The sequence below is a fragment of the Monodelphis domestica genome, chromosome 2, assembly GCF_027887165.1.
Source record: "Monodelphis domestica isolate mMonDom1 chromosome 2, mMonDom1.pri, whole genome shotgun sequence".
NCBI classification, from domain to species: Eukaryota; Metazoa; Chordata; class Mammalia; order Didelphimorphia; family Didelphidae; genus Monodelphis; species Monodelphis domestica.
In genome coordinates, this window is record NC_077228.1 from 504,245,485 (window position 1) to 504,267,759 (window position 22,275).

At 35.8% G+C, this 22,275-nt stretch overlaps 1 protein-coding gene across 1 annotated transcript in view; it reads right to left on the reverse strand.

Annotated features, from left to right (window-relative positions):
* Positions 1-1,007: 1,007 nt before the first annotated feature.
* Positions 1,008-22,275, reverse strand: part of ATAD5 (ATPase family AAA domain containing 5) — a 30,828-nt gene continuing 9,560 nt past the window's right edge. The window contains exons 7-23 of the mRNA XM_001368271.5: positions 20,477-20,658; positions 19,926-20,083; positions 19,303-19,465; positions 18,631-18,918; positions 18,206-18,302; positions 17,735-17,814; positions 17,350-17,492; positions 17,104-17,254; positions 11,603-11,767; positions 11,244-11,374; positions 9,929-10,022; positions 8,553-8,617; positions 6,552-6,732; positions 4,272-4,456; positions 2,911-3,773; positions 2,186-2,344; positions 1,008-2,051 (exon numbers count right to left, since the gene is read on the reverse strand). Coding sequence (XP_001368308.4) covers positions 1,973-2,051; positions 2,186-2,344; positions 2,911-3,773; positions 4,272-4,456; positions 6,552-6,732; positions 8,553-8,617; positions 9,929-10,022; positions 11,244-11,374; positions 11,603-11,767; positions 17,104-17,254; positions 17,350-17,492; positions 17,735-17,814; positions 18,206-18,302; positions 18,631-18,918; positions 19,303-19,465; positions 19,926-20,083; positions 20,477-20,658 — 3,184 coding nt within the window. The 3' untranslated portion in view covers positions 1,008-1,972. The remainder of the gene's footprint in view (positions 2,052-2,185; positions 2,345-2,910; positions 3,774-4,271; positions 4,457-6,551; positions 6,733-8,552; positions 8,618-9,928; positions 10,023-11,243; positions 11,375-11,602; positions 11,768-17,103; positions 17,255-17,349; positions 17,493-17,734; positions 17,815-18,205; positions 18,303-18,630; positions 18,919-19,302; positions 19,466-19,925; positions 20,084-20,476; positions 20,659-22,275) is intronic.

Here is a 22,275-nt window from a genome sequence, read left to right on the forward strand (position 1 = left end):
GTGTTGGGCAATTGGGAACAGGACTCAAAGCTTGAGTCCCTTTCTGTGGCAAGACCAGACTAGGCCTGCCACACATTCTCCATTGAAGAAGGTAGATTAAAAACCTTCTTCAGAAGTTGCTGACAGGGGAACTGACATCTCTTCCCTTCAGCCTTTGCTCTCTGAGGAACTCAAAGGATATAGTCTGTCAGATATCCCTTGAAAAAGGAGAGGGAAAGTCATCTTTCTTTCTCTCTGGAGGTTATCTCAAATCCTTGCTCTATTTCACCCTAGGAAGGGAGAGATCCAATCATCTTCCCTCCATCAACAGGGTTTACCTAAACCCCTATTTCCCTGATCACTTGGTTCTCTCAACCTTTCCACTGGTACTACATCCTAACCAGTGAGACAAATCATCCAGCCCTCTTCATTATAAAAAGAAGGAAAGCCTCCCTTCTTTTTTACAAAGTCAACCCAGGCTTTGGGTAAGGACTCAGTACATCTGTGAGTCCTGTATCCGCAGCCTTTTAAAGACAATCTGTAGTATATAGGTAGACAGATAGCTTTTTGGGGTCTAGATAAGGTCAGGGAGTGAATAAGAAGGGCTTAAGAATACCAGAAGAAGAGCAAATCCCACAAGGGGGAGCATAGATTTGTGGGAGGAGCTAGAGCTATGTAGATTTAGGCCCTCATCTATCATTTCCTAACCTTAATAAACTTGGTTTTTCTATAATATTAAGAGATTGTGCTTTACTGGCCCTGGGAAGTTCCTAGTTCGGTTTTTTCTATCACTAACCCATCTAGGTCCTTCCCATTAAAACATATCTCCTTTTGGAGGTAGTTTTCTCTTTCAAGGGAAGAGAGGTGGGGAAAATCATGAATCTTGTAACCATGGAAGAATATTCTAAATTAATTAATTAATTTTTAAAGATAAAGTGAAAAATTGGGAAGACAATTCTAAATATGATGCATTTAAAAGGCAAGTTGGTTATGGACCATTTGCAAGGTAGTTTTAAATAATAATTGACCATGTTTTAAATCATTTAATTACATTTTCCTTCTTTAATCAAGATTACATCAAAATTTTAAATGAAACACTTTAACAGTTATTTGGAGAAATGCAGGAATTTAGTTCCCTCAAGATACATAAAGACTCATCAAGAATAATTCATTCAAATATGACCAAATTTAGTTAATGTTGAAAAAGGCATACAAAATATTCAGTCATATGAAACTTTGCTAAAATCTTTATGAAATATAACACACCAAAGGTAGAAAAAGGTAGAAAAATGTACAAAGTAATTGGTATGTTAACAAAATAAAACAAATATGATAGCAGAAAAATATTTATAAAACTCCACTGTGTAGACAATCCAATGGTAGAATATTACTAAATATCAAGGCAATAGGAAAACTTCCATTTTAAAATTAAAGTCATTTTCCTTGACTCTTAAAATAAGTGGTTCTAAAAGTTTTAAATTAGCAACACATATATGTTTGACAACAAACTTCAACAACTTGGGCATGAATTTTGCAAAATCTATTTTGAAAGAAATTCTCCAGCTACTAAAATTCATTATTAAATTAAAAGAAGTCCTGGTCCTTTCAGTGGAACAGGATGGCAGTGAAGGAGAAAATTTTTGAGAATAGCGTAGCACACAAACACCGCTGGACACTTTTCAGTTAAATCTACATTCCAGGAGAAATAACTCAATCATCCACAGAAAAACAAGATTTGAAAAAAAAAAGTCAAATCAGACAGAAGTTCACAAAAACATCAGCCTAAAAAAAAGAGCTAACAGAACCAAATATACAGTTTGTAACCCAGGATCCTTGTTATTTTAAATACTTGCACACAAATCACAAATATAAAATATACAAATAGTCTATTTTTACTGTACATCAAGAAAAAATTTAATGATAGGAAAATCAAATGAAATATCAAAATGTAATAAGTATTTTTTACTGTACATGGCACCCTTAGCATAGAAAATTAGGGGAAGTCAGCTGCCAAACTGCTCACAGTGTCTTTGGGTATATCAAGATGAATTCCTTCAAAATAGTGCAGGAACCTGTCAAAAGAAGGAAGAATAAGATATATAAGATAATATATATATAAGAATAAGATATATAAGAACAATAAGCTTGTTAATGTTTCTTTTTATCTAATGAACACAGACCACTGAAATGTTTCTAAAACTTTCACCTTCTCTTGTTCTTTTCTTGTTCTCTTAACTTCTCAGTCCTACAAATGCTGCGGAGGATGGGTAAGTATTCAGCGAGGCTGGCTTGCCTGCTCCCCAGGTTTAGAAGTGATTTACCAGAAAATACAGTTTTTATGACTGCCAGCCTCTTCTGTGCTTTGCTGCAAGTTAAAAGGGAAATAATTAATCTTTTTAGGTATATTCATTAAAAACAGAACTGAGCATTCACAAACTGATTATCTCCCTCTTATCTTACACTGTTGCAAAAATGAACTTCTTCCAAGTATTGCTTTCATTCTATTATTCCTCTTGTTCAAAAATCTTCAATGGCACCCAAATATCACATTAATTGACAACGTCTCTCCCTGGCATTTGAGTGTACTCCCTACTCTGGCCCTGCTTCTACCTGTCCAACCTAGGCTCTCATCTTCTGCCTTGGCTCCAGGCAGATCATTGTCTTCATCTTCTCTTGATCAATAATGAATTCACAGTATGTAAAGTTTAATGTGTCATATTTAACTAAGCATTTGCAGTGTTAGAAGGTTAGAAAGATTTCAACCAAAGAGAACATTTTCTCTCCATACATGTCTATCACACTCAAAGAGAAACTGGATTCTTATTACGGTTCTCTGAGTGGGAGAGAGCAGGGAGGAACATACTGGGAAACAAAGATAATGTAAAAACAAAATCAACAAAAATTCATCTCAAAAAAGAAAATCAGACTTACTCTACATCTGCAGCTGACTGACTGAAGTACACATTATTTCTTGGTTCTGAAACATACAAAGTGAGGTCTTCAGTTGGCTCTTTCCCTAACTTCTTGCATGGATTCATAGAAGTTTCCAAAACTTTTGAAATAGTGGAAGAGCACTTGGTAAAACTGAGTGCTTCCACAACCGCCTTCAGCTCTTCCACGCCTTGGCAAGTCCAGCCATCATTAGGCTCTTGACTAAACTCATCACAAAGGCCATTCTTGACTTTGCCACTTGTCCAGTTAAATTCTTCATTTTTCCCAAATTCTTTTTGTTCCCTTAGATTAGGTAAAAGGGAATCTAAGAAAGACATATTGTCCATAAATTCGGTCAGCGAATTTAAACAATGAGAAACTAGAGCAGGACACCTTTGTTCTACGTGAGTCTTAGGAGAAAGAGAAACCAAAGTTCTTTTGGACTCCAAAGGTTTCTTCTTCTCTTTTGCACTCGGTTTGAGGGCAGAGCTACTCTCTTTTGAGCTAGAGGGTGGAATGGCTGATAGCAAGCTAACAAAATCATCAGAATAATTCAAACCAGTGTCAAACAAGTCGCTGTCATCCAATGTGATTATCTTCTTTTGATGCCTCATCTTCTTGGCCTTTACTGAAGAGCCACCTTCTTCAAAGTGCTTGACATTCAGGAGATTCTCATTCTTCCTTGCTTGGGTAGGGCATGAAGTTACTGGCAAAACACCAAGGTCTTTTGATTCTGGGATGACGTGAACTGGCAATGGCAGAATGAATTCAAGATTACTATATAAAAAATCAACATTCTGCTTCTGGAATTCGATGAGGAGCTGGATGAGTTTATTCCATTCTTCCCGTGTTGTGATTTTATGCTGAAAAGCAAGTATGTGTTAGCAAATGTTTACATGATGCTGGTATTTACAAGTTTCTAATTTCCTACTAATAGTAGGTATGATGTTAATTTGCTTTCGTGATGCCTGACTTCTTTCTACCAAATGTTATTCTGCACACCAACACAGAACAGTGGCTTGGGCCTAATTTTTACCTGGTTCTTATCTTGTGATAGAGAATGAGCATTGCTCAAGGACTCCACAGTGATGAGCCAATCTATGTCAAAGCGAAGTTTATTTTCCTTGAGATGGCTTTTCATATGAAACATCACAGCAATTTTCTCCTAATCACTAGTTCTGAGGTACAACACTGGAAGAATATTTGACCCAAGGGGAAACTTTTAATACGGCACTGGATATAAAAGTTAGGTAAACTGTTACAAAGATAAATGTAAGACTTAAAAATTCCGGCATATTAAAACTACTGCTGTAGGCAGTGGGGGAAAAAAGAAAGAACTCAAAATATGGTTGTGAAAGTACCTTTATAAAAGCAAACAAGTCTTCTGATGGGAGGAATATGTTCTTTAAACCAAGGAGGCTCTCTGCACAGCCAATGTCACACTTTGGAAGGTCAGCAGCAGCAGGATCCTTTCTAGTATGAGGATGTTTTTTAGGATGAACATCATCTTTAGAACAAACAGGCTTGGAGTTTCCATCACTCTCTCCTACAGGGTTATATTGTAAGAGAATATATTAGCATTATTACCCCATAATAACACAATACACACAATACCCCTTTATTCCTCCAATAAGCCTATGTATTCAAAAAGTTCTTTGATATAGCAAACATTATTTCTGAAAAAAATCAAACATTATTTTAATTAATGTTAAGTAATCATTTTAATTGTTTTAATTAAGCAAAAAAGTAATGCAATTAGTATGATAATTTTCCGTTAGTTGTACTTGAAAAACCAACTAACATTACTGTCATTATCCTGAGAAAACAAAGAAGGGAGGAAGAAGCCTTTTAAAGTCATCTAGTAATACATATCAGTTGTTCACCAAATTCTAAAAAGGTATAAAGGAGGGTCTCTTAACCTGAGGTCCAATTTTTATTTTAAAAATATTTTTATGACTGTGTTTCAAAAGAGCTGGCTTCCTTTGTAATCCTATGTATATATATATTTTATGCATTTAACATTATTCTGAGGAGAGGTCTATAGGTCTATAGGCTTTCTTCACTGCTTAAGTTCCTCATCTGTAAAATGGGGATAATAAAATTCATGTCACAGAATTATGTAGAAAAGTGCTTCACAAATCTTGATACAATATGTTAATGAGCCATTATAAGTATCCTAGGACCACCTCTTGAAGCCCAATAAAAACAGTTTTAAAGGCAAATAAAATGAAATATTTTACACAGGAGTGAATTTGTGGAACTTATTGCCAAGAGAAACTGAACAATTTGAAAATGTAAACAGATTCATTAAGGCTTTTTAAACCACTTATGGACATTTGATGAGTAGCCCTAACTTTTGGTGTTTAATGCAACATAATATATGACATAATAATGGACCGGATGAATTGGTGTCTTGACTCGATATGAGCTGCATACTTGGCCATAATTTTTATTATCCATTTTCTACTCATTATATTTTAATACAAAATAGAAACCATATAATAATCTCTTCTTGGACAAGCCATTTTCATTATCTCCTGGAAACCTGGCTCAAGATTCATCTTTCTGCTAAGAAGACTTTTTTTTCCCAAATCCCACCTTTGCCCAGGGTTTATATACACCATTTAGACTATACGTATTCCTTTTATTTTTGTTTTAAAGCTGCTCCTATCAGTATTGTATATAAAAAGGCTGATTTCTTAAACAACTGATAGAAGTCTTCAAGGACAGGAACCAGATCTTATTTCTTCCATAATTCTGGTGGCGATACATGATTTTTAACTAATTTTACTCTGAAGGTTTCCTCTATAAACTCTATTTGTCTATGAAGTGAATAAGCTCTTTAACTTAATCTAAAACATGTGTGTGCCCATTTTAAGGAAAAACTTGAATTTATTTAAAGATAAATTAAGAAGTTATATTAATATTTCAAAAGTTTCACTTATGACCATGTGTAGCCCCAAAGAAGAGATAAGAGAAGGTACCTCACACATCCTGCTTCTTTGCAAAGGGGCTATAGGTGTGGCAAAATGCATATACTATATAACTTGATTGTTTTTTACTGAACTGCTTTTTTCTTTTTTTAATTCTTTGTTATAATAGATGGCTCTCTGGGAGAGGGAAGAAGAGGTACAATGAGAAATGTAAGTGGTACAAATAACTAAAGGATATCAATTTTTAAAACTTTTTAAATGCTTCAAGTGGGATGCCTTAAAATAGTATATTTTAAACATATTTTGGTGTTACACAAGAGTTTCATTTTATTGAAATACAGGTTAGGAAACCTGTCTAAATTTTAAACTAAGTATCAGGAATCAATGCTAACCAAATATTAATAAGAAGTGCAAAGCGTATCTATCAATGTAACAATGTTAATAGCAAACAAGAGGAAGGAGAAATGAAAAGATTTTTTTTTTAAATATCAACTTAAATGTTTTTCATTATGTTACTTTTTAGGAACATATCTACTATGTCAAGGAGATACATCTTTGCACATAGTAAATACTTAATTAATGCTTGCTAATTAAATCTATCTTAGATGATAAGAGATAATAAATGATGGCTGAAAAGGATGATATTATCAACTGCTTATAATGTCCATACTTACAGTTGGACACATCCTTTTAAACAGTTCAACCCACCATGAAGTGATAATGGTTTTTCTTTTAAGAATCCACCTCCACTTCTAACCCAGAACTGTAAGTAGAGAATGCTTCTTCTAATATCACAACTGTTAACCGTCAGCAAGGTGACAAAGTCTTTTACATCAGTTCTTAAATTTTCAGCCAAACAGAGTGTCTGCAGATAGCTGGCAACATTGAGCTATAAAATGTAAAAGAAACATATAGAAAAGTATGTTTTGATTACAGAGTGTCCAAAAAAAACTGCATCAATAAGTTTTCCTAAAAATGAAATGTTCCCAACATTCTTTCAAGTAAAGAAAATGCCTTGTATTTTTATAATTAAAAGCATATGAAACCCTAAAGAAGAGATATGGCAAGGTAGCTCCTTGAGAACAGAAGCAAGGCCACAAAATCATACATACACAAGCAGAACAACCTTGAAAGTTACAAGTTAAATTGGTTAATATACTTAAAAAAGGAAAGCTAGTGCTACATAGGAGAGAATGCCAGGTTCAGGTACAAAGCTCTCCTGTTCCACATTGCATATGGAAACGCTCATTTTATTGGATATTCAGAATAAACTTAGAAAAGCATGTCCTTGCTTCCCCACATTCTTCCTTGTAGAGGAGACAGGCAACAGGGATGAAACAATGCAAATATTATTAAACTTTTTTGATATCTTGGTTGGTTTTACTAAACTTTTTAAAAAAGGATAACTATGAGAAAGAAAGGGTAGTATACATTGAGAAATGTGGGTGATATAAAACCAAATGATATTCAATAAAATTTATTAAAAACAAAAAAGCAAAAGCTTATGTCTATACATTATAGAAGGGAATCCTCTTCATTATTTGTAGGAGACAGTCAACATCACTTTGACCCCTACCCACAAAATCTCCTAAAAGAAAAACTCTTAAATGCACAAATTAAGTTTCTGTTAATACATATCTTCCCAAAACTATTTAAGAAAAAACTTTTAAATCTGATTAGATCTCAACAGTAAAAGAAAATGTATTTATATATTACAAATTTTCCAAGACAGTTAAATACATTTTATTTACTAAGAGCTCTAAGCCAGTTAATTATGGTCAAAAAGTAGCCTCTAAAAAACGTATTACTTTTGAATTTCATTAAATGTTTTTGTTTATGGACAGGAAAAGTTCAGGATCTTTTAAAAACTCTAGTTTAGAGGGCAGCTGGGTAGCGCAATGGCTTGAGAGCCAGGCCTAGAGAGGGGAGGTCCGGGATTCAAATCTGGCCTCAGATACTTCCTAACTGTGTGACCCTGGGCAAGTCACTGCTCTTGGAAGCAATACACAGTATTGATTCTAAGATGGAAGGCAAGAGTTTAAAAAAAAAACTAGTTTACTATCTTTGATCACGTATCTTTTAATACAAAAGATTTGGTTCTATATTTTGGTACAATATACTAATCATACTTTTAAATCTTTTTTAAAATATTAGCATATGAAAAGAACAGTTCACAAACTAAATTAGTATCTAGATTGTGGGGAGGGAGGGTGTTAACCTAAAGCTTTCAGGCTAATTCTCTAATCAAATCAGAAGCCACTACTCAAATAATTAACACAATTTCCTTTAACTAATGAGCTTTTAGAAGTACCTACGGAAGGCAAAACAACACTGGAGAGAAATTTCCTGAAATTTGTGGAAATGCTGGCATCTTCTTAAATTCATGCAACTAAAACTCTTGCTTTTTGTTGGACCAGATGATTGCCAAGAACACTTCCAGTTCTGACATTTTCTGATATCACACTATATATATAACATGCCATGTTTACACTACCATGTCATCTTAATTATTTATTTTAAACCCTTACCTTTTATGTTAGTAACAACTTTAAAATTAAAGGATAAGGGTTAGGCAAATGGGGTTAAGGGACACACAGCAAGGAAGTGTATCAGGTCAAATTTGAACCCAGGACCTCTCCACTCCAGGCCTGAAATCTTTATGTAATATTTACACTACTCATCTAATTTGTAAAAAAATAAAACACTTACCAAGGAAGGAGTTTTAAAGTTGATTTCCTCAAAGGATCCATCAAATGTTAAGCTAAATGTTGGATCTGCAAAAAGAAAGTTCTTAAATCTTAAATTAAGAGTTTATCAAACGTGCAGAAGACACAGAGCTAGGTGAGATATCTGGCTAATAAACTGGAGTCCTATCCCAAACCAAGAACCATCAGGCTAGAATTAGAATGTCAAGCTGAAATCTCTACTACATCTCAAATCGTACATCTGGATTCAAAAACTCAACTTCACAAGTGTAATATACAGGAGACACGAATAAACAGTTCATCTGAAAAAGATCTGAGGATTTTAGTGAACCACATAGTGTCAATTATGCTCAGGCAACCAAAAGTGAATACACGAAGAGAGGCCTCGTGTCCCAGAGGAGAGAGCAGACATTCTCATGACCTTCCCTGGAACACTGTTCAGTTCAGAGTGACATTTTTAGGAAGGCAGCTAATAAGTTAAAGTGACCAGCATGATAAATAAAAGGACTCGAGGTCTTGCCACATGAAAGCGATCCTTTTAGGATGTATTTTCAACTTTACAATACAATTTTCAGCATAAATCTTTCCAGGAATAGAAATACCCCTTAGTAGTTCACTAGTTAAATCACTAGCAACTAATAATATTGGCTGTTACTATAGAGCTTTAAAGATTACCAAAAGCTTTTCCTACATTACGTCATTGGATCAGCTAAGTTAGGCAATATAGGCAATTCAGCTATTTCTGCTTTATCGATGGGGAAAGGGAGACTTATCCAAAGAAATACTACTACTAATTAAGAAGACCCAGGTCTTGTTGCTCCAAACCATGGGCTCTTTCCAATTTTACCACAATGATTCCACCACTCCCAGTATAATATTTAAAAACCTGTATTGGTTCCAAGGCAGAGGAGTGGTAAGAGCTAGGCAATGGGGGTTAAGTGACTTGCCCAGGGTCACACCGCTGGGAAGTGTCTGAGGCCAGATTTGAATCCAGGACCTCCCATCTCTAGGCCTGGCTCTCCATCCCCTGAGCTACCCAGCTACTCCCAGTATAATTTTTTTTAACAGCAAACAGGTTTAAGTCACTTGCCCACAGTCACAAAGCTAGAAAGTATCTGAGGCTACATTTGAACCCAGGTCCTCCCAATGCTAGGCCTGCCTCTATATCCACTGGGTCACCAGCTGTCCCTTAATATGACTTTTTAACATCTTTAATAATGTAGGAAGAACATCTGATGCAGATCCATGAATACATTATAGAGAGGGAAAAAATCCCACTATGCAATTAATTCAGGATAAATTTCCCAACTAAAAAGAAGTACATTGCCAGAATAATTTAAGCCAATATAAACAAATTCTGCTCAAGTCAGTTTTACCTACCACTTGTTGTAAGAATTACAGGCCTCTTAGTTGTGGCCATGAATGTCTTGATTGCATTTAGAAATCCAGCATCTTCCTCAAATATGACATCAACCTAGGAGAGAGACTGCTGTGAATGCAAAGTCTAGGGACAAAGGGATGATCGTCATTTTGTCAATATTCTGGCACCTGGCTTGAACTAGTTAGTCTCTACCAATCTATACTATAAAAGACTTTTTCTAAATTATATAGTAAAAGAATAGAGAAATCATTTGAAGTTAAGCTAAAAATTTGCAAAGACTTATAAGTGAAATTTGGGATCATTCAGAATAATTTCTAGCATCTCTGAACTACAATAAAGATTGATAGGAAATTCCAACTTCACAAATGCTGACTAAGCGCCTCCTATGTGCTGGGGAAACAAAGTTAAAATGACCAACAGTGCTAATTGGGGGGGGTGGAGGGGCGGCGCCGCACAACTTGTGTAACCAGATAAAGACAAAGGAGCATAAAGGGCCAAGGGTGAAAAATGCAGTGTTGTGTAGAATGGACAGCAAGCTGGGCAATTTAGCTGGAATAGGCTATGAGGCTTTAAATGACAAGAGGCATTTGCATTTTATCCAAGAGGCAATAATGAGGAGGGTGACAGGGTCAGATCTATGTCTGAAGATTATCAAGGGAGAGTAGCTAGATGGAAAGTGAATGGGGTGAGTGTCGAGCAGAGGCAAGGTCGATGAGAAAGGGATGGCATCTAAGCCATGAGAATGCAAAGAATGGAATAGACAAGAGGAGCCCTGGAGGCAGAGCCTAGTAGCCTTAGTGCCTGTTTGGATATGGGTGGGAGCCAAGAGGGAGAGATGCAGGATGACTCTGAGGTAGTAAATCTTAGTGTCTGGAAGGAAGGCCCCGAAGAAGTGCCTGGATAGACTATGGCTAAGGACAACCAGAAGAGAAGGTCTCCAAATGGTTGGTGACTTTAAAGAGAGCAGTTTTAGTGGAATGATGGTCTCAGAAGCCAGACTGTGTGGGATTAAGAAATAAGTATATATGACATTTTCCCTCCACAGGTTTGGCTATAAATGCAGAAGAAACACTTCCATTTTAGTGATCTACCTTCTGTAAAATTAATTTCCCTAGGATTTGCATTTCCATTTGCTTTAAAAAACACCATTTCGGTTTGTATTTAATATATATTTTTTATTTTTTTCTCTTTAGCTACCATTTGTAATGCAAAAATGTAATCTCAAAATTTTTCCTATTTAGATATTCAGCCATAAAACAAAGGGATAAATATTTCTTTTTGTGGTATTAATCACTTAAAAATCTACCATCTTACCTCCTCAAAAAGGATGAGAGATGTTGCATTTTTCCGGCTGGATTCCTCCACTCCTAATTCCTTAACATTTGGGTTGGAGATGTTTGTGGATTTTGTTTGAGCATCTTGTTTCTCTTCAGAAGAAATAATTTCTACATACATGTCATAAGGATATCAAGTAAATTCATTAATAGAAAACTGTTTCAATAGAATTTGTTCTCATTGAATGAGGTTATCATCAAAATGCCCAGAAATATTCTACAGAATATCTTGGTGTTTAAATAAGTAACTCATAGAAACTTAAAAAATGTTTCATAATCTTTTTCTAATGTGTTGATAATACTGCTTTTGACTTCTATTTTGCTATAAAGAATGCTTACCTTTATTATCCTTCTGGGGTTTTGTCACTTCTTCATTACTTTGTTTGGAAGACACTTTAAAATAATTTGCCAAAGTTCTAGGGGGGAGTCCTCGCTTTACGACTCTTGGTGAAAGTGGAGGCTTCCTTGGTGATGTAAGAATTTTCTTAGGTGAGCTGAATTTTTCTACCAAAAAAAAATGTTATTTTAATCTTATTTAAAATGAGTACTTTGGTCTACCTAAAGAGTCATAGAGAATCAACTAAAAAGCTAGTAGAAATTTAATCAACACCTTTAGCAAAGTTGCAGGATACAAAATAAACTCACATAAGTCATCAGCATTTCTATATATTTCCAAAACATCTCAGCAGCAAGAATTAGAAGGAGAAAGTCCATTTAAAGTCACCCTAGACAATATAAAATACTTAGGAATCTATCTGCCAAGACAAACACAGGAACTATATGAACACAACTACAAAACACTCTCCACACAATTAAAACTAGATCTAAACAATTGGAAAAACATTGATTGCTCATGGATAGGACAAGCTAACATAATAAAAATGACAATCCTACCCAAACTAATTTACTTATTTAGTGCCATGCCCATCAAACTACCAAAAAACTTTTTTTACTGAATTAGAAAAAAACATAACAAAGTTCATTTGGAAGAACAAAAGATCAAGGATATCCAGGGAAATAATGGGGGAAAAAATGCAAAGGAAGGTGGCCTTGCAGTCCCAGATCTCAAACTATACTATAAAGCAGTGGTCATCAAAATAATATGGTACTGGCTAAGAGACAGAAAGGAGGATCAGTGGAATAGACTTGGGGTAAGTGACCTCAGCAAGACAGTCTATAATAAGCCCAAAGATCCCAGCTTTTGGGACAAAAATCCACTATTTGACAAAAACTGCTGAGAAAATTGGAAGACAGTATGGGAGAGATTAGGTTTGGATCAACGTCTCACACCCTATACCAAGATAAACTCAGAATAGATGAATGACTTGAATATAAAGAAGAAAACTAAGTAAATTAGGTGAACACAGAATAGTATACATGTCAGATCTTTGGGAAAGGAAAGTTTTTAAGGCCAAGCGAGAGTTTAAAAAAAAATCACAAACTGCAAAATAAATAATTTTGATTACATGAAATTAAAACATTTTTGTACAAACAAAACCAATGCAACCAAAATTAGAAGGGAAGCAACAAATTGGGGAAAATTCTTCATAACAAAAATCTCTGACAAAGGTCTAATTACTCAAATTTATAAAGAGCTAAATCAATTGTACAAAAAAAAATCAAGCCATTCCCCAATTGATAAATGGGCAAGGGACACGAATAGGCAATTTTCAGTTAAAGAAATCAAAACTATTAATAAGCACATGAAAAAGTGCTCTAAATCTCTTATAATCAGAGAGATGTAAATCAAAACAACTCTAAGGTACCACCTCACACCTAGCAGATTGGCTAACATGACAGCAATGGAAAGTAATGAATGCTGGAGGGGATGTGGCAATGTCCGGACATTAATGCATTGCTGGTGGAGTTGTGAATTGATCCAACCACTCTGGAGGGCAATTTGGAACTATGCCCAAAGGGCACTAAAAGACTGTCTGCCCTTTGATCCAGCCATAGCACTGCTGGGTTTGTACCCCAAACAGATAATAAGGAAAAAGACTTGGACAAGAATATTCTTTGTGGTGGCAAAAAAAATGGAAAATGAGGGGATGCCCTTCAATTGGGGAATGGCTAAACAAATTGTGGTATCTGTTGGTGATGGAATACTATTGTTGCCCAAAGGAATAATGAACTGGAGGAATTCCATGTGAATTGGAACAACCTCCAGAAACTGATGTAGATGAGAGGAGCAGAACCAGGAGAATATTATATACAGGGATTGATACACTGTGGTACAATCAAATGTAATGGACTTCTCCATTAGTGGCAATGCAATGATACAGAACAACTGGGAGGGATTTAGGAAAAAGAACACTATCCACATTCAGAGGAAAAACTGTGGGAACAGAAACACAGAAGAAAAACAACTGCTTGAATGCATGGGTCAAAAGGGGATATGATTGGGGATGTACACTCTAAATGATCATCCTAGTGCAAACATCAACAACATGGAAATGAGTTCTGATCAAGGGCACATGTAAAACCCAGTGGAATTGCACATTGGCTATGAGAAGGGACAGAGGGAGGGGAGGGAAAGAATGATTCTTGTAACCAAGAAAAAATGCTCTAAATTGACTAATTAAATAAAATTTTCAAAAAAATAAAATGAAACAACTTCATATAGGTTGGAGTTCACATCTCATTTCAATTTCATACCAAATGAAATTATTTCAATCCCAGTCTACATTACTGCACAATTGGGGAAGAGGGGTGTCAAGGAAGAGCAATATCCATGAACACATTTTAGTTTCGATATCAAAAAAAAACAAAACTATGGCCCACCAGCACTTCTTTTGTTATGGCAAAGCTGTCATAGCCAAGGCCAAAAGGCACTTCCAAACCTCGCCTAGAAGCCAATGCCTCATCCAAGGCTCTGCCAAAGTTGTAGAATTCTCTTGTGTTTTACCCCCTCACTTCTCACACACCACTGTACAATATTTATTCTGTCTGTATATAAGAAGAAATCAGCCATTTTAGAAATACATTCTTCTGAGAACGTTAGTTTTTTTCTTTGAAACAAAAGACAACAGTGCCTTTACTTGTTACCTTTCCCCAATCCTCCCAAGACCTAATCTGTTGCAGAATCGAGTTGTCCTGGCCCACCTTGCTGCTAATCAAACTTTTAAATTAATCTCTCACTAAATTCCTAGAATATTCATTGTCAAAACAATTCTGTAGGAAGATTTCTACTTTCTCAAGCTTCTTCTTCTGTACATTCTTTGCTTTCATATGACCATTAGAAACAGAGTCCCTGGGGCAGCTGGGTAGTTCAGTGGATTGAGAGCCAGACCTAGAAATGAGAGGTCCTAAGTTCAAATCTGGCCTCAGACACTTCCCAACTGTGTGACCCTGGGCAAGTCACTTAACCCCCATTGCCTATCCTTACCACTCTTCTGCCTTGGAAACAATACACAGTATTGATTCCAAGACAGAAGGTAAGGGTTTAAAAAAAAGCAAAACAACAAAACAGAGTCCCCTCCTATCTTCAATCCATCTTCCTTCTCCAGGAAGATGCTTCATCCCTTGGCTTGAAGGCCAATGTGCCCCATCTGTACTCTGAATCCAGAAGTCCATCTCCCCTTTCCTTTACAATTTAATTCCCACAAGTATTCCTTTCCTTCCTAACAGCTTCCACCTCCCCCTCTCCACAGATTCATTGGATCAAAGATCAATTTCAAAAGGGCTCAGATCTATCTTAAAAGAAATCTTTTCTGTGGATTAGGAACTTGGTCAGTCTGGCTTCTATATTCCTTCAAAGTAAAAAGAGGCTATTGACCATTACATTCCCATGGTACATAAGCTTCTGGAGGGGAGAGATTAATTCATTTTTAACTGTGTACCCTCTGGCACACTGCTTTACAAGGGCAGGTGCCTTTAAAGTTTTTTCCATTTGAATTTGTTTTCATTTGCTGCCAAACTTCTTAATCTGATTGATGGCTTTCCACTGTTACTTTCTATCTGCCCCTTCCCCTCTTAGTCCCCAACAATCAGGCTTCTGCCCCAACCATTCTTATAGAGGTTCTTCTCCAATACAATAACCCCACCTTAGGCCTCTTCCAAAGTCCTGAAATATTCTCTTCTCCAACATGTTCTGATCCCTAGCAATTTAATGATTCACTACCACCTCAAATATCTTCTCTTTCTCCTTTGCCAGCTCTTCTCCTACTGCATCTATCTTTAATTCTCTACTTCTCTCTTGTCATGGTCTCAGCATCACTTCTGTATTGAAGATGTCCAAACCTATATTTCCAATACTGACTTTTTAAAAATTCAATTTTATTTTATTTACAATTCCAAATTTTCTCCTTTCCCTCCCTTCTCTCATCTACTAAGAAGACAAGAAAAATAAAACCTATTACAAACATGCACCATCATGCAAAACAAATTCCTACATTGGCCATGTCCAAAACTAAAAAGAAGAGAATAGAACAAACTTCCACCTGCACCGAGTCCACTGACTCTCTAGCTGAATGTGGACAGTAGGTTTCATTATAAGTCCCCTGAATTTGACATTAGTCAATACAAACACTGACTTTGAATATGTACTTCAGGCTCAGGTTTCCAAGTTCTATTAGACAGCTCCATATGGATGTTACACCATCCCTTAAAAACTCAATATGCTCAAAACTAACAAACCGCTTCTTAAAAATGCCATTTTATCAATGTTCTCTCTTCTCTTAGTCTTCCAAGATTATGATAATGAAAACAAAAGCCCTTGAATGTCAGCAAAGCGTTTGATACATCATCTCAATTAACCTTGGCAATAACCTGGTAAGGTAGATACTAAAAATATTATTATACACCTTTCAGAAATAAGGAGACTATGGCTCAGAAAGCTTAAAAAAACTTGCCCAGGGTCATCTCATGCAAGAGGAGGGAACCAAATCCACAGAAATCCGATTCCAAAGCTAGCATTCTGTCCACTAGGCTGTGCCAACAGAGTAGAAATAAAAGGCTTTGGGTTTATCTTTGATTCTTCCTTCTCCTGAATCCTCTACATTTAATCTCTCATCAAATACTATCAGCTATTCCTTTCAAATCTGTTCAGTTTTCCATTTCTCTTCCTACTCTCCACACTAATAGCATACTAGAATAATCACCAAGCCCTCCATCTTGTGCACAGTTGTCAGACTGTCTGATAAAACACAGCTTTTACCATCAAACTCCCTGCTTAATTATTCCCACCTGCCTCTATCTCCACAAATTCAAATATATTTGTTTAACTTTTAAGCCTTTTAATAATCTGGTTCTATTCTACACCAGACAACCATATTTCCAAATGTTCTTCAATTATGTACATTGCACCAAGCCAGTTTTGGGATATACCTCACTTATTCCCTATGGTTCTGAGCAGTGCCCCTGCCAGGAATTCTCATCTTTCCCCCAACTCTACCTGTCAAAATTAAAGCACTAAGGTCAAATTCTAACAAAGTCTTCAAGATGCCAACTCTAACCACTCCAATTCATTCTTATCTTCTCTCTCACAAATTCCTACCAAACTTACCATCCTTGAGGATAGGAACATTCTCTTATACTTGTTTCTATCCCTGTCCCTCCTCCAACTCCTCACAAACAACACGAACATGGAAGATTGCTCTCCGGCTGCATTTTGCTAGTGTTCTAATAAGATTTTAAAAGATTTTTCTTTAAAAGGCTACATAGTGCTTGAAAAATAGATCATTTAGAATTATATGGAAATGGGTTAAAGAGATAATATATTTGTATAATCCAGTGGAATTGCTTGTCAACTCCAGAAGGAGGAAGAAAACATAAATCGTGGAATCATGGAAAAAAACTTAAAATTAAAAAAATTTTTAAAAAAAGAGAGACCATTTACTTACTTGGTGATTTGCCTAAGCTGTAGTTGTTAAAGAAACAAGGCTTATGTGAATTGATGCCTTGCTTGTCAACTTGATGAGACTGAGTAGCTTCTTTTAGTTGAGACAGAATTTGTCTACCACTGCGTTGGGAAGAGGCATTGACTTCAAATATCTGTAAGTAACACAAAATTTAAAAAAGGAGAACTGAGTTGCACTTTAAACATAAGGTAACCTTTATACTGATATTTTCAAATATTTTAAATGAACCTTAAAGCCCAGCTCTTGAGCACAAGCGTATACTGCAGCTGTCTTCCCCACTCCTGGTGGCCCTGTGATAAGCACAGTATTACAAAGAGAACTCTCATCCTCGTCATCAGAAAGGTCCTTAAAATCCATACTGAAAGAGAGGTCTAGAAAAAGGAACAAAAGCATATATGTAACATCTTTTGTTAAAATGATCAACCATCATTGGATATGACAGTCAGATTCATATTTACTTTATATAAGCAAGCAGGGACTTTTTTCAACGAGCAAAAAAAGTAAATACTCTGAAATGCTCATTAGAAATCTAAATGAATTGTGTAACCTAAGGGTGAAACTCATGGCCCCATGAAAGCAGAAAAAAGCAACTGCAGAAACCCTCTATTCACACCTTGCTCCTTGTCATCGCTTCTGACTTTCCCATTTCCTTTTTCTTCCAATTCAGCTCTTCTTTTCCAGTCTTTCAACCAACTGTGACAAAAAAATGTGAATTATTAAGTACAATCCATGGACTTGAGTATCAGAATATATATTAGGATGAATCTGAAAAGATAAATTATTTTAAGTCTTCAGGAAAATTGTGGCAAAACATTTTAAAATCAATAACTTTCAATATTATAATTGATCTCAAATGATCTCTCTTTTTTTAAAAACCCTACCTTTCATCTCAGAGTCAATACTAAGTATAGGTTCCAAGGCAGAAAAGCGTTAAGGGCTAAGCAATGGGAGTAAAGTGACTTGCTGAGGATCATACAGCAAGAAAATATCTGAGGTCAAATTTGAGCCCACAACCTCCTCTCTCCAGGCTTACCTCTCTACCTAGCCACCCCTCAAATAAGCTCTTAAAGAAAATTTTACCAACCTGTGTAACTTCTGAATTGCTATTCTATTGTCTATGAGTTCACTGGAGTCCTGCGGTTGATATTTTTCTGTCCAGAGTACATCCTCAATTCCAGACTCTAAAAGCAAAACACTTTGCATTTACTGGGTGAAATTTTTTTTCTTAAATGAAAGGCAAACTGAAAACTTCAATTACTGACATTATTATGGATACATTTTTAAATCAAGCAACAACAATATCAAAAAAAGAAAAAGATCCCTGATTCCTTAGATTAAAACTTTAAAAGTTACTATTTAATGACATCCCCAAAACGAGGGAAAAGTATAGGTATATAGAGTAAGAAAACAGTCTAAAGAACTTTTAAATAGAAGGGGGGAGGGGGGAATAAGCATATGTTTGACAGTTATAAGCAGATTAAAAAGTTCCAAATCATTAGGGAAATTTACCAGAGACAGATGTTCCCTCTGAAGCAAATTCCTTATCTTCATCTACTATCACAACATCAAAATCCTGGGTTGTGTTACTTTCTTCTTTACATGTCATACTTTCCAAGGCTGCCTGCTTTTTCTTGGATGTCCTGGAAAATTTTCCTTTGTCTAACTCTGGTTTACCCTCAGGCATTTGATCATGACCACGTTCACTTGGTTTTCTTCTTTTTGATTTGTGATTTTCATTCTCTACTCTTTTTCTCTTGGTTTCCCTTTGACTGTCAATGGATTTTATTTGGGGATGTCCTACATAAGGGTTTAAAAATAGTAAATGCTTAACGATCAACAAAAAAACACAACTTTAATATCTTAAAAAGATTCAATAAATTTATTGCAACAGGCAAAGGCAGGCTTTGGATGGTGGACCCCGAAATCTGCCTGTAGAACTTCATTCTCTATCTTGCATTTTGTTCAAAGGGCCAATAAGAACCTACCAGAGAACTGTTTGATTGATACTTAGCCCTGCTGAGTCCCTTTCCAAGTGCCCTGCTTGCCCCTGAATAAAGTCCTGCCTCTCTACTTCAGACCAATGGCTGCTTTTAACTGTCGTTCCCAGTAAAATTAGCTCTGACAGCCCTTTGAAAAATGCCATTTCGATCTATATCATAGTAATCCTAAGAGACCACTAACCTTGTTTATTATTCTGACATCCAAAAAGTGCCTGGTGCTCAGTTCGCTTTTTTAAAAACTGTGAAAAAAATCTTCTTGAAGGAAATTGAGGATTATGCCTACTAATTTCCTCCAGCAAAATCTTCTGTATTTCTTCTGTAAAATCTCTTCTTATCCCCAACAACTGTAATATAATTTAAAATATTTCATGAAAACTCCATTTTAGTGATTTTTATGACACTACACATGAATACTAAGGTAGCCCTGGCAACCAAATCTTCCCCTTGAGAGAAGCCAATAATGATGAATAAAAGGTTCTGGTGAATTTGTAGTAAGCTTTATTTTAACTTTAAAGTTCATATTATTGCTGTTTTGCCTTCTAATCTGATAGTAATTTCACCAAAGTATTATTGCAGACATCTAAATTCACTAAAATATTTTGTTTGAAATGATAATCCAATAAATAAGTACCTACTACTCAGTTACTAGTGGATATGTGTCAGGCACTGGGGATACAAAAATGAACAAAAGTAGTGCCTGACCTCTACTAGAAAAGTAGAAGCGGAAGATATGTAATTATGTACTTAACCTTTTGACAAGGGAAACAGATTCTTAATATAGTAAGAAAGCTCTAAAACACTAACCGCAACTGTTGAATTATTGATGCTGGGCCTGGAATTCAGAGTTGAAAATTCACCAAGGGCAATGACGTGTTTGGTGACATCAATTGCCCTGGTATTCAGGTCTTTGAGTTCAGTTAAGAGTGGGCATGAAGGGGGTGTCAAACTCCACAAATGGTTCCCTAAAGGAAAAGAAACATGACTCTCATATTTTCATTTCATACTAACCAAATGAATGTTTATTGAGTAATTATTGCATGCACATGAAAAAAACTTGAGAACAATTCTACAGTAATGCACAGTGCCAACAGGTTGAATGAGTTTGCTAAGGTCAGTCAGCTAATTAAGTGTCAAAAGGCCAAAATGCATGACTTTCTGACTCATATTCTATCCTTCTACCATGCTGCCTGTGTAGATTTATGTACTTTAAAATTCCCAGTGAAATTGCTAGTTATAATGAAACCATAGCCTCATCAAGCAAATATAAGACAAGTAAAACTAGAACATGCAATTTGCTACTACTTCTAACTATATACTTGGGCTGATTAGATTCATTCCAACAGATGGAGACTTACGGTTGTCCCGTTGCTGTATATGGATGACCGTCTGGAAACAGGAACTTATTGCAGAATATGCTTCTAAGGCAGCTGCTTTCTTTGCAATATGGCGTTTCAATGAGTCTGGCAAGCCACTCATGAGAAATTCACGCTTTGCTTTAAATTGCTCATCACCCTGAGAGTTTTCAGATGCACCTTGACTTTGAACAAAATAAATGACTTAATAAAGGAAAACTACGCCTGAGAAATTGGTAACAGAATGTGCAAAAGGCTCTTATTTTTCTTGTTAAGTAAAGTTCAACCAAGTGCAAAATCAATATCCTGAAAAGTAGGGTGCCATCAGGAACTTTTCTATTCCTAAGATAAAACAACTGCTGTGTTTTTATAAAGATATGAATAACTTATTAAAATACTAAAGTTTAAAGCAAAGGGTTATACATAAGAAAAATCATTATTACTTACATTTGTAGAGAAAATTTTTTAGAGATGTAGAGATTTTTATTTAGAAATTAGAAATTTAGAAATTGTAGAGAAAAATTTTAACATACAACAATAATTCAAGGTATTGCATGAATGTTATTATCTCTGCCTCACAGGCAGGAACTAAGGGAATTTATGTGACTGACCCAAGGTATTATACAGCAGAACCAGAACCAGACCTAAATTTTTAAATTGCAAGTACAATATTCTTTACATTATGCCCTATTAATTCTTTTTTTTTAATTTATTTCCCTCCAATTACATGTAAAAGTACTTTTAACATGCATTTTTAAAAACTGCTTTTAAAAATTAAAATAACATGACTATGAGCCTTAATAGGTCAAGAAACCTTGTCCCATCTTTGTTAGCTAGAGCTGTCTTGCTGTCAAACAGGATTTCTCTTCAGGTTCCTAATTAATGGAATCTGTGCACTTGTGGAGACAGTTTGTGTTCCCTATTTGCCTGCCTACCTGCCTAGAGGAATAGCTGTAAAATCCTTTATTCCTGGGTAGACAAATATGAGAAAAGAAGGTGAAAGAATGACCAGCTTCTACTTTCCTCTCTCATTCTGCAGAAGCTCAAATGGACACATTGACCAGAGTTATACAAAACAGACAGGTAAAGTGAAGAAATAGAGGACAAGGAGCAATTGCCAAACAGTGAAAATTGGAGGTAACTAGGTGGTTCAGTGAAGAGAGAGCCAGGCCTGGAGATGGGAGGTTGTGGGTTCAACTCTAGCCTCAGATTCTGCTTAGCTGTGTGACTCTGGGCAAGTCACTTAACCCTCATTGCCTAGTCCTTATGGCTTTTCTGCCTTGGAACTGACACTTAGTATCAATTCTTAAACAGAAAGAAAGGGTTAAAAAAAAGTGATGGTTGATTTTCTACTAGTATACAAATGATGCTACACACAGATGAACATGGTTTAAAGAAAAAGTTTCACAGTAAATAAGGAAATGACTAAGAATTTAAATTAAAATTACGATCATTCTGAGAAGTAATTATGGACATTGCAGAATTTCCTACTATCTTCTTTAAAGCACTGTTTAAAAAACTGCTGGCTTGACCTGCCTTACTAACCTGCCCCCAAAGTGGGGAAACTATAAGCAGGAAGGAACACAAGGATACAAAACCACAGAAGTTTACTGAGCCATAACTCCAGACTGTTGATGATTTAAGATGTTCCAAGAAACAGAAAGAAGGCTCGAATTTTTCTCTCTCTCTCAGACCTTTGGGTCTCTTTCTAGTCAGTAAAAAAGCACAATCAGAAATCACACCAAATTACGAGCAGCAACTGCTGTAAACTTGATGATAATCTTTACATGTACAATATAGAA